Source organism: Hevea brasiliensis, chromosome 15 (assembly GCF_030052815.1).
Source record: "Hevea brasiliensis isolate MT/VB/25A 57/8 chromosome 15, ASM3005281v1, whole genome shotgun sequence".
NCBI lineage: Eukaryota > Viridiplantae > Streptophyta > Magnoliopsida > Malpighiales > Euphorbiaceae > Hevea > Hevea brasiliensis.
In genome coordinates this window covers 71,497,396-71,510,311 of record NC_079507.1, presented here as the reverse complement: position 1 = coordinate 71,510,311, position 12,916 = coordinate 71,497,396, and the positions used below count along the sequence as shown (strand labels likewise).

The 12,916-nt window shown below is 33.4% G+C and overlaps 3 protein-coding genes and 1 pseudogene across 3 annotated transcripts; 2 read left to right on the top strand and 2 right to left on the bottom strand.

Annotated features, from left to right (window-relative positions):
- On the bottom strand, positions 1–3,862 carry LOC110635465 (malate dehydrogenase). The gene is made up of 7 exons (XM_021784808.2): positions 3,578–3,862; positions 2,420–2,578; positions 2,105–2,280; positions 1,108–1,385; positions 881–1,016; positions 683–794; positions 1–311 (listed from the first exon to the last, which is right to left on the bottom strand). Exons 1-7 carry the CDS (start codon positions 3,618–3,620, stop codon positions 217–219), a joined length of 999 nt encoding a protein of 332 aa, XP_021640500.1. The 5' UTR covers positions 3,621–3,862; the 3' UTR covers positions 1–216.
- A 781-nt stretch (positions 3,863–4,643) lies between these two features.
- Positions 4,644–5,333, bottom strand: LOC110635457 (uncharacterized). The gene has a single exon (XM_021784794.2). The coding sequence runs from the start codon at positions 5,331–5,333 to the stop codon at positions 4,644–4,646; it is 690 nt and encodes a 229-aa protein (XP_021640486.2).
- Positions 5,334–9,593: 4,260 nt separating this feature from the next.
- Positions 9,594–10,854, top strand: LOC110653203 (glutathione transferase GST 23-like; annotated as a pseudogene).
- Positions 10,855–10,999: 145 nt separating this feature from the next.
- Positions 11,000–12,719, top strand: LOC131174124 (uncharacterized). Its single transcript, XM_058137193.1, has 3 exons — positions 11,000–11,013; positions 11,798–11,978; positions 12,294–12,719. Exons 1-3 carry the CDS (start codon positions 11,000–11,002, stop codon positions 12,543–12,545), a joined length of 447 nt encoding a protein of 148 aa, XP_057993176.1. The 3' UTR covers positions 12,546–12,719.
- The last annotated feature ends 197 nt before the right edge of the window (positions 12,720–12,916 follow it).

The window sequence follows — 12,916 nt, the reverse complement described above, 5'->3', positions numbered from 1 at the left end:
TTAAGCAGACGTTAAATCTCAATCCATTCAGTCATAAAAATTCAAACATCCTCATATCAGATGACGGGCAACAAACTAAGATCCAAAATACAGTTTCTCCATCAGTGATGGTTCATCTAAAACTTAATTGGCTTTATTCAAAACTGTAACTATGCCTCCCGCAACAAAAGATGAGAGAGGCCCACTTACTACAGACCAGTGATGGAAAGAGAGCATTTATGAGAGACATGAGTAAGCAAGGGCCTTCTCCTCAGAGAGCTCGTCTGCTGTCAAGTCCAACTTCTTCCTCGAAAATTCATCAATGTGAAGTCCTAGACCACATTAGAGTAAAGGGGAAAAAGTTAAAAATTTAGTCCATAAAAGCCGAAATTCAATACCAACATGGAATTCAAGCATCACATTTTCTTTCCACGAACAAGTACATAAACAATTACATATTTCCACAAAAATTAAGACAATGTAAATGCCGCATTAGATACAAGATAAGGAGTATAGTCTCTTTGAAAATTACAATAAGTTAATCAGGTAACCACGACTCCAACAAACATAACAAAATCCTACAGATTAAAATGAAATAGAAAATATCTAAATACCTATAATGATGTCACATCTTAGTATAATATTGTAAGAACTGAAATAAGCAATAAATATAGCATTTTTCTTTCATTTATAACAATCTTACCTTGAACAATTTTCCACTCTCCATTTTGGCATGTGACTGGGAAAGAATAAATCAGCCCAGCTGGTACATTGTATGAGCCATCAGAGTATACACCCATGGAAACCCAGGTGCCCTACAACCAAAGTAAAAAGAATAAAAGAAAGATCAACAGCCCTGTAGACAGAATAACACTGAAGAACAGAGAAAACATTGTCCAACCTCAGGAGTTCCAAGAACCCAATCCCGAATATGATCACAAGCAGAACTAGCAGCAGATAATGCACTTGAAAGCTTTCGAGCTTTGATAATTGCAGCCCCACGTTGTTGGACTGTAGTGATGAACTCTGCATTCAACCTTCAACCAATAAAGACAATTAAAAAAGTTCTTCTCAACATTTTCACAAAAGAAATCAACTACAGTAAACAGAAAATACAGTTAATAATACCATTCATCATCTTTAATAAGCTCCCGGACAGACTTCTCCCCAGATGGAGTCTTAACAGTAGCATGGTTGACATCAGGGTACTGAGTTGATGAATGATTCCCCCAAATGATCACATTCTTAACATCAGAGACTTGGACATTCAATCTCTCTGAGATTTGACCAAGTGCCCTGTTATGATCCAGTCTTGTCAAGCAAGTAATATTTTTCTCGGGGATAGACGGAGCAAATTCCTTCAAAATCAATGCATTTGTGTTTGCTGGGTTGGCAACAACCAGAACCTGGGAGGCAAAGGAAGCAGCAAAAATTAGGAGATATATAAACTGAAGTAGCTTCAAACACGTTGAAAGCAAGCATTGGAAATATATCAAACACTAGCTGGATAAAATAACTTGTTTTTTGATTACTTTTTTGAGAAAATAAATAATTTCTATTGTTTCAGTAGAATATTGAAAATTTAGCTAGCAATTAATTTCAAATATTTCATAGACATTGGAAAATATTAATTTTGTTCCAATATAAATATGAAAATGTTTAGACTTACAAAATTTTCATAGTTTTCTACCTGATACAATTGAATATGAAAGAAAACTACACAATAAATTAAAAAAAAAAATAAAAGAAAAGAAAAGGGAAGTTACTATCATCAATGGTGTTATTTGGGTATTAATAATTGAATTTAGGATGCGTTTGGGTTTAGATAGAATATTTTTACAGATAACCTATCCATTGCCATCCTTAAACCCAAACACTAGAAAATGTGGAAAATTTTTTAGGGAAAACATTTCCTGTTAAACAAAGTGAGCCTATATTCATAAATGGTACTGTACATCATTTAGATTTTCAAGAAAATTGAAAACATCTCAAATCATTTCAATTTCTCCCACTATGTAGATGCATGATTTTTTTTTATTCAATGAATAGCAATAGAACAATCAACTGTAAAATAATGTTCAAATAAGCAAAACTTTTTTTCTAATATTGAAATAATTGTAATCACCTTGCAATTTGCAGCTGCATGCTTCTCTAAAGCTGAAGCCTGGGACCTGTAAATTGACACATTTTTTGACATTACATCTTTTCTCTCCATTCCTTCTTTCCTAGGGAAGCCACCAACCATGACAGCAATGTTTACCCCAGTGCAAGCCTCAACAACATCAGTTGTAGCCACAACGCCTTATACAAATTAATGTTGGGTCAGATCTCATAATCACATGATTAATTCCTCACAAATCCAAAATGCCAATTTTGTAAAATGATGCTTCAACGGCTTTTTCTTGGATTTTCAGTAAAGAAAATAATAAAGAGCATACACCTTTAAGAAGAGGAAAAGCAGCATCTACTAACTCCATCTTCACACCATTCAATGCCTCTGCTGCAGGTGGGATATCAAGCATGTGGAGGATCACAGGTTGGTCAGGACCAAGCATCACTCCCCTAGCAATCATGGGGACAAGGGCATATCCAATTTGTCCTGCAAGTTCATCAAAATCAACTCACGATACTTTTTATTAAACAATTGCAAAAGCAACTAATGTTTTTGAAAAATAAAAAAGTATTCACATTATATAAATAAAATGGTAATTTTAGCAGCCTTATTTTAGAAAGACATATGATGAGTCGCAGTTAACATGAAGACAATTATCTCTCCAATTCTCAATTAAGTCCAAAGTTTAAGTCCGCAAAAGACAGTCCTCTTATGCTACAAACACCATACAAATGCGTGGTTTAAGTTTTCCCAAATGCCACAGGCTAGAGTGAAAACATTATCTGAACCTAAACCATCAATAACAGGGTTGCGCCCACACTTGATGATCAGATAAATGTATCCACTATCCACCATTAGTAATTCAAGTCAAATTACAGTGCTTTTACTATTTCCCAATCACATAGGGTAGAGAGCGAACCAAATGCCACCTGCCATGGCTATTCTTTTTTTAAAGAGAGATAAAACTACACATTATAGTTAACAAAATCGCTAGCGATCGTTGCTGTTTAATACAATTTTAGATCTGTGCCTCAGAAGCAAACAAAAGTCCGATCATTTTCAGAAAAAAATATTAAAACTGAACTAATATATACCCTATCATTTTAAGTAAAAGCAAAACTGAACAAGAATAAACTCTAAACATTATAGCAGTTGTAATCCTCGACCAACTTAAATCAAACTTATAAGTTGAACTAAAAATAACCAAATCAACTTATACAAAAAAAATCAACTAGTTGTGCTTCCCATATCGATCCAGTTCAGTAAACACATTACAGATAAAACAGTATCACAAACTTAGATTTGATAAAGTCTACATCATCAAAACATAATAGATCTGAATCAGGGTTGCAAGTCAACTGAACGTATAATAGAGTTAATCCGAGCTAGGATCAAATAAAAGGAAAGGTAAAACAGCGATCATCGACAGATCTAAGCGATAACAGTGACTGATTATTTTCTCATTTCGTTTTTGTGTTGACGTACCTGCAGCACCAGTGACAAGAACGCGAACAGTTTCCTTCGCCATTGACAGAGATAGATAAACAACAAACGATAAGCTCTCGACTGGTAAAAGCTAAGGAAAATGGTAAGGCTAGAGCAGAAACGGAAACTAGATAGAGAAAAGAGAGGACAAAGCGGTGATATTTATTTGTGTGGAAGTGATGCTGCCAGGGGATAGCGTAATGTGTCCAAGGTAAACGGCACAGAAGGAAGCATTAGAACGACGACGTTTCATTCGGCTACGTGCCTTTATCGTAATTCTACAATTTGCAGATGGAGCCACAGGTGCGTAGCGTACGTACAACGCATATGCCGTTTAGATCCCCAAATGGCCAAATTTAAGCGTGGGACTGGTGATCTAACTGACGACACGAGTCATGCTTAGGGGAGGTGGGGTCCAAGTGTATAATTGAATGATGGTTGGCGACCATTAGTACTCAGTGGGCTGACACTGTCCGAGGAGAGTGAACTAGCTTCTGCTTCCCTCTCTCGCAAAAAAAAAAAAAAATAAAATAGAAAAGGTATTTTTTACGATTATTTCATTTTTTTTACACTAATCAATTAAAATATCAAAATTTTTAAATAAAAATTTTAAAAGTAATTTTATATTTGTAATGATAAAATCTGCCTCTGCTATGTTTCCTCTCCATCCTTTTTGCCGACAAAATGGAGCAAGATATATACTATTTTATTAAAAAAAGAGAGAGAAGGAATGTGAAGAGCAGCAACGAACAATCCAAATCTCATTTAGAGGGTAAAAAAATTAACCCACAAGACCTTACGCCATAAAAAATAGGGACAAGATCATAGTAATTATATAGTTCAAAAATTAAAACACCCATCACGTCTCACAACAATTATTCTTTACATAATCACACCTTTTTGTTAAAATAAATACTAAAAATAATGGCCTTCAGTTCATCTTTGATAAAAGCCGAACCTTAAAATCTGTATGCCGTAAAATCTTTTTCTTTTTTCATGTTAATCCACACTTCCACATTGAGAAATGATAAAATTAAAATAATGTAAAAGAACGCAAATTGATCCTCTAGGCACCCCTAGCCAACATCTCCTCAAATTCAAGAATGGATTTCTCCTTCTGAAGCTTTATTTCTCGATGAAATTTGGATATAAATTCCTCAGCCCTCTCATCCACTGGTCTTAGCTGCGGTGATTTAGCAACAACTTCTCTCCAAGCATCTTCAATGCTATACAGCACCTTCTCCTTCTCCTTTTCCTTTTCTACTTTTCTCGGCAAAACCTGCTTATCAACCACCTGTTTACCTCTGCTGCTAGTTTCTGCATGGAAATGCTTCTTGGCCTGAAGCGAATACGACGAACCTTCAGCCTCCACAGAATAGAGTTGGTCTATGTATATGGGTGAGAAGTTCTTATGAGCCTGGCTCTTGTTGCTATAATAGTGTCGGTAAAGATGACTATTATTATAATGGTAGCCACGATATGGTGGTCTGGTTACGGAACGTTTCTTTAAAGGATCAAAGAAACGGATGGAGCAATAAGAGAGGAGGCGATTGGAGCTGGTCTTGATGCCCTTGATGGCTCCATAGAAATTCAGGTTATGGAATTTTGACTCGACTGTCTTGGCGAAGCGTTTCCACGCCCTCTTTGCTGGTTGAAGCTTCTTTTCCAGGCCCGAATAAGACATCAAGTGTTTGATTTTCTTCTTGGAAATGGATAAAGAGAGGATTTCTAAAGAAGGGTTTGCATTTGTTGTCATGGACCGTCAGGTTAGTCTTGATATAGGATGCATATATATGTGTTGGTCCGAAAATGACATTGCATCTTTCAGAATATAACTAGAATGCCACTCCTCAATCATAGAATTATATGCTGAAAGAATCAAAGAAGTTGTGCTGTTTAAGAATGGCAATAAAGGCAATTTATACTCAAAAAAAGAAAGAAATAATTTCTTCATAATCAAGCAGTCTTTATGTTTAACTTTCGGCAATCTTGGAGGTCCTAGTGAAAGAAAGCTTGGTTCCTAAGTTTACCCCTGTGAGGAAAGCAGAGATCCTACCACTCCAACATGGGCTCCATTTCCATTATATGTAATAGGAGATATGGTTAAGAAAGCCAGTGGTTTGAAATGAATTCTTGGACCCAAAAGGATTACTTTAATATAATGGGGTAGAGCATTTGTTATCAGAGTTGCTATTGCTCAGTTTCAACTTTCAACTGCTCTATAAAAGTTATCCAATTCTAGAAGCGCTCCATAGTCTTTGCAACGCCTGTACGAAACAGATTTAAGCTATATAATTAGCTTGGTGGTAGCCTATGGTTGGTTGTAATTGATGGGATAAAGAAGACAGCCATTGCAGACAAGCCACATTGTTTAATTTGATAATGATAGAATTTTTAGGATTACAGGATAAATACCTGCGTACTATAACATTATTGACATGTGTATATGTTTATAATGACAGTGACTTTGTTATTTTTTTTTTATTTTGTGACTTTAGAGAAATTATTAGTGTATCAAATATATGCGTATTATCTTTTACAATTATATAAGACTTATTCTCAATATAATAAAAAGGATTTATTTTTTTATGAGAAAGAAAATATTAAAATAGTACTACCAATATATCTAATAATTAACTATAACTTTATATTTATTAAAAATAAATAAATAAGATGAAATAATAATTTTTCTTCTCTCCACAATTTCTTCTAACTTTTACGATGATTTAAGTTAAATATATATAATTAGACCGTTTTCATTTACCATCAACTTTTTTATTTCAATTAAAGTAGTCTTCTTCCTCTTTTTCAAGTGGTTGCAATAAGTAAAAGTTCTACCTCTCTTTCTCTCTCTCTCTCTCTCTCTCTGCTTTTGGCTGTCACAAATGTGTTAATCCACCTACCACATATTAAATCAAAAGTTGAATTTTCTTGTTGGCTTAGTATATTTTAGGTATTATTTTCAAAATAAAGATTGACTCCCATGAAAAGCACTTAAATGTGCGAGTGAGTGTCGGAGCGTCTGAAACAGCATGTAGCTATCTTATATCTCATCCTTTCCGCGCCATGCACTAGGGCTAGCATTGGGTTCAAGCTGCATCGAATCGAATCGAATCATTAAAATTGAATCAGTAGAATTATTATATTTTAAAAATTGAATAGAACAAAAATGAATAAAAAATAAAATTAAATGAAACTGAATTGCTCTATTCCGATTCCGTTTGAATCGCTCGGTTTTTAAGTTTTGATTAATTTTTTAATTTAGATTTATTTTTAATTTATTTGGTATGATTTTAACCTTGATTGAACTTAATAACTATTAATTAATGAAATTAAATAATTTATATATATATATATATATAATTACATATAATTCACCAATTTCTTATAAAAATAAATTAATTTAAAAATTAATAAAATAATTTAGTTCGATTTGATTCAGTTCAACTGATTTTTTTCTTTAAAATTAAATCGAAATAATCGAAGTTCTTCAAATACAAAACCAAACCAAACTGAAATCTTAAAAATCAAATAAATCACTAAATTAAAACGATTTAATTCAATTTATTCAATTCAAACCAAATAGTACTCACTCCTACTGTGCATGAATATTGATCACTTGATCCAATTAACAATACACGTTATGTTCCACCAATGTGAACTCTTAATGCTCTGTGTAGCTATATGTTTCTTTTCTTCAGTTTCTTTATTTTTTTTTCCTTTGCGATGTCTGATCGATTTGTGATGACTACAAGCAATCCTTTCCAACTTGGAAAGATTTGCGAGTTTGCCCTTTGTTTTTAATATAATTTTTATATTCAGACATAAAGCAATAATAGGGCCATTGCATGTTTTGCTTGCTTTGCAGCTTCTTGAAACCCGTTAAGACGCCTTTAAAACGAGGACCTTTCATATAGCTGAAGCCGCGTCTATACAAATATTCCTTTCTCTGTACTGTTTAAGGCACTTTTCATTCAGGCCTCTCCGTTAGGGTTTTGAGAATCTCCCCCCTTTGCCTTGGTGTCTTGTCATATCAATCAATTGCGGAGCTAAAATATTTAATTTGACGGCTACAAAATTTTACTTCTATATAATAAAAATTTTACAACTAATAATTTTTTAAAAATTTTTATTTTATTTAAAATATATTAATTTATGTATTTGAAATCAACTTTTCATTTGAAATTATGGTAAAATTGCAAATTTTTTTAAAATATGATGTCAATTTAAATATATTATTTTTTAAAATCTGCATATATATCCAAATGGAATCTAAAATTTCTGCATGATGAAGCATAAAAAATGCAATTAAAGCATGAGGTGGATTATTGTTGTTACAAAAATATGTTCATTGTGTTAGCCAACAAAGATAATGTTTCAGAAGATTTTCATGGGGGCATTCAGATGGAGAGGTAAGGTACCGACTGTTGATATTTCCAACTTTAGGAGACCCGGAACTTGGAAAGAATTGACTCAGACCTTGAGGATTGCCTGTTCATAGTATCTGATGATCCATTTATTAAATCGCAAAGCTTATGATATCTCATTTTCTTTATAATGCTCTCTAATTTCTCTCTGCCTGTTCTTTAATAACTTTTTTTTTTTCTCTTTTCTGGCTATTAATAAGAATTTGCTATTGTTTCAATGTGAAGATTTAGATAATTTCAGCACTGAACTTGTGATAATAAATCATAGAGATTGCTAACTGCATGTTACTGCTGCTGCTCTTGCTCAATCTGGCCTGGAGTGTTCTAATCTCATTGTTGGGATTGATTTCACAAAAAGCAATGAGTAGACAGGAGCAAGATCATTCAATCGACAAAGACAAAATCTATATGAACAGGCGATATCAATTATTGGCCGGACCTTATCTGCGCTCGATGAGGATAAACCTACATTTTTTTTCCCCGACGAATATGATATGTGAGAGTGAGACAGCAAGACTTGGGTCAATTTCCCAAACTTTATGAGGACTGGGTGTATCAATTTCCCAAGGCTTGGGATGTCCCGATCTCCAAGCTTTCAGAATTCTCTCCACTTTGCATTCGGAGTCCAAGTTGAATTTTTGTTCAGAACTCATGAAATAGATGTCCAACTCATGAGTAAGTAATTTTAAATTTATATAAAATTTAAAATTAATTTAAATAAAAAAAATTATAAGTACTATAAAAATTTAAAGATATTTATGTAATTCTATTAATAAATATATGCATAAGTTGAAAATTGGAAAATTTTGGCCCCAACTGCCCTTTGATAGATCCGCCACTTAATTATCAATTTATTACCCAAGTGGTTTTGGAACCTCTTTCTTCTTGGCTTAATGATAAAAAAAAAATATCATAAATTTAATTCCTGGTTTTTTTAATTATATTTTCTTTTTTAATTTTAACAACTTCAATTTGTTCCAATTCCAAAATTAATTGTAAATTTATTGGATAATCAAATTTTATATTTTAATCATAATTAATCTCAAAATAAAAAAAAGTATTTTTATCCTACTTAATTTCAATTTTGATTACTGAAAAAATTTACAACCAACTTTTGAAATTAAAATAAAAATTTAATAACATTATATATATATATATATATATATATATATATATATATATTTGCAAAAACTAACTTTATTTATTTATTTATTTTTACCATTAGACCTTCTTCTTAGTTCTTATCTAAATTGAGTCTGATTTCTTATAATCATTTACTTTGGTTGATTCTGGCGTTTTTTTTTTTTTGTTTAAATGAGAAAAGTCAATGGTTGTTCAATATCTTTGTTTGCAAGCTAAAACCAATAATTATGAAAATATTTTTTGTTAATTTATTTTTTTTAATATTTTAAATATTAAAAAATATAAAAAATATTTTTCATAAAATAAATGAAACATTAAATTAAATTATTTTTACATTAAACAATGCTAATTGAGCATATTGATATACTTTTTCTTTTTTATTTTATAAATTTTAAAAGAGATTTTATTAGTTAAAAATATGGATAAAATTAAAAGATCAGAGTCAATCTAATTTAATATAATCTTTTTTTTTCATATTATTTAAGAAATTTAGAAAAAGAAGGATTTCATTTTTGAATTCTCCCTCTACCAATATAATGAAATTTATATATTATAATCTAAATTTGAATTACTAAATAGTAGAAATATTTTTTTTTTAATTGTGTATTACAATACAAATTGTTTTTGTGTAGATTCACTCGCCAATCATGCCAGCTTGAATTTTTTTTTTTTAGAGTTTTATTTATTAATTCTCCTTTCTAGGTTTTTTTTTTAATATTTTTTTATTACTTCATGATACTAATAGAGTTTCGAATTGAGCTTTAGTGTTCCTTTCCCCACAAAAAATAAAAGAATATGAGATTTTGGTTAGGTTGGGCTGCAGTGGAAGGAGTTTGGCTGGCTAATCCTAATTTGGGCTAGATCTCGTCAGTCAACAGTCAAATTTGCCGCTGATGGTTTTAGTCAACACCCACATCCATCCACCGAGTTTCTCAAGTGACGGAGGACGTATACAAACAGCACTGAACTAGCTAGTTTTCCTCACTCATCAGCTCAGACAAAAATAGCAGAGTCTCTCATGGCGAACAAAGAGGTGGTGGTCCTGGTGGAGCTTTTGGGGCTATGGGTTAGCCCATTTGTACGCAAAGTAGAGTGGGCTCTGAAACTCAAGAGTCTTGATTATGAGTGCATATGGAACAAGACGTCTTTAACAAGAGATCTTTGCTTATTCAATTAAATACTGTCCATAAGAAGGTTCCGGTGCTTGTTCGCAGGAAGAAAGCGAGTCCTTCGTCATTCTTGAGTACATCGACGAAACATGGAAGCACTAGTATCCATTACTGCCTCAAGATCCTCGCGAAAGAGGCCAAGCCCGATTCTGGGCTGAGTTTGCGGAAGAGAAGGTGATTATTGTTAATTGCTAGCTTAAATATTTATAACCAAATTCCATTTCTTTAATTACTTAATTACCTTTTCTCGAAGATTATGGAAGCTGCATAGAATGCCCTGTGCTTCTTGGGTGATGAAAAAGAAAGAGCGATAAAATTGACCACTGAAGCGCTCCAAAAGATAGAGGGAGAGCAAAAGGGAAGGTATCTGAACATTGCTGTAGGATGGATCTCTTACTGGTTGCCTGTCTGGGAAGAAGTTAGGCCTATGAAGATCATAGACACCCGGCAATTTGGATCGGGTCTATCAAGATATATGATATATGATGAGACTTGTTTATGAATTTTATATATTTGTGTTAGCATAATTACAGCAATTAGTTTGTAGAGCATAATTATAGCAATTATTATTCTTGTTTAAATTAGCTCATATTCTCATATATAAATAGGTATAATATCTCTGTAAATAATACACAGACAAATACACAATCTTTTCCTTCATTACTTATATTCTTTCTTTTAACATGATATCAGAGCCGTAAAGTTTTTATTTCTAGTTTCTGGGGTCTCTCTTCTCTCTCTACAACCTATTCTGGTTCGAAATCTGATATTTCAAAACCTATTGCAACAGTTCTGACTGGTTCCAACTATAATCTTTGGGTTCAAAGAATGAAAAGTTTTTTGATAGGTCACAAGTTTTGGCGTATTGTTACCGGAGATATCACTACGCCGACAAGAGAGAACGATGAAACTGATGTAAAATTTGCTGACCGTCTTGAGGATTAGGATAGTAAAAATCATTAGATCATCACCTGGTTTCGCAATACCTCTGTCTCGTCCATCCACATCCAATTTGGTAATTATGACTCTGCAAAAGAAATATGGGATTTTTTGGCTAATCGATATCAGACCACTAGACTTGCCTACTATTATCAGTTTTGGACTACTCTTCATAATCTGAAACAAGAAACAAGTCAATCTGTGAATGATTTTCTTGCCCAGGTCCAACCCATTTGGAATCAAATATCTCAAGCCAAAATCAGTGAAGATCATTTTCATCTCATTCAAGTTCTAATGGCTCTTCGATCAGAATATGAGGCCGTTCGAGCGTCCCTGCTACATCGAAATCCACTCCTATCATTGGATACTGCCATTCAAGAGATTATTTTTTAAGAGACTCGTCTCAGTTTGGATAAAACTCCTCAATTTGAGACTGCTCTTGCAACTACTCGATCCTCACATCAGAAATCTGACAATCAACTCTGTAAGAATTGTAATCAAATTGGTCATACTTTTGCATATTGTCCTACTATAGAATGTAGATATTGTCATGGTTATGGTTATATTTTTGAACATTGTCCTACACGCCCTCCAAGACCAAAAGGAGGGCATTCTAAATTCAAGAATGTCTCAAAGCCTGGATCTTCCTCTGTCACTGCTGTTGCTGCTACTGAGGGTTCTACTGCCATCACCATGAGTGATCTTGAGGCACTATTCAAACAGGTTATCTCTTCTAATTCTCCTGCTGCCATGTTTGCCATTCCGGGTAATTCTTATTAGCTTTTTGACTCTGCATATTGTAATCATATGACCACTAATCTTAAATTCTTGTCTTCTGCAAAACTTATATCTTTCTTACCACCAATCCATACTACAAATGGTACTAAAATGAACATCACACATACTGGTCATGTGTCTACCTCAAATCTTCATCTCCCTGACACCTATTATATCCCTAATTTGGCACTCAATCTTATTTCTATTGGTTAGTTGTGTGAAAAAGGACTAAATGTTATTTTTTCTCCCCATGGTGTCCAGGTACAGGATCCACAAACGGGACAGATTCTTAGGGAGGGTCGCAGAGTGGGTCGATTATTTGAGCTTGCATCTTTACATCTTTCTCAGATATTTGTATCTGCAGCTACAATCCCTAATTCCTCCATTCAACAATGGCATCTTCGTCTTGGTCATGCTTCTGCCGGTAAAATTCAACCTTTAATTTCTCATGGATTATTAGGATCTACTAAGTTTGAGTCATTTAATTGTTTAAATTGTCAGCTTGCAAAATAACCTGCATTATCTTATCGTGAGGCAAGTACTAACCCTCTTTGACAGCAAGCTATGACTGACGAACTTCAGGCTTTAGAGAAAACTCATACTTGGGATTTAGTTGATCTTCCACCAAACAAGACCCCTATTGGTTGCAAATGGATTTACAAAATCAAGACCCGTTCTGATGGAACTATTGAAGGCTACAAAGCTCGCTTAGTAGTCTAAGGGTACATTTAAGAGTATGGTATCAACTATGAAGAAACTTTTGCTCCAGTGGCCCGATTAATATCTATTCGCAGCCTCTTAGCTATTGCTGCAGTTCGTAAATGGAAACTTTTCCAGATGGATGCCAAAAATGCTTTTCTTCATAACAGAAGAGGTTTATATGC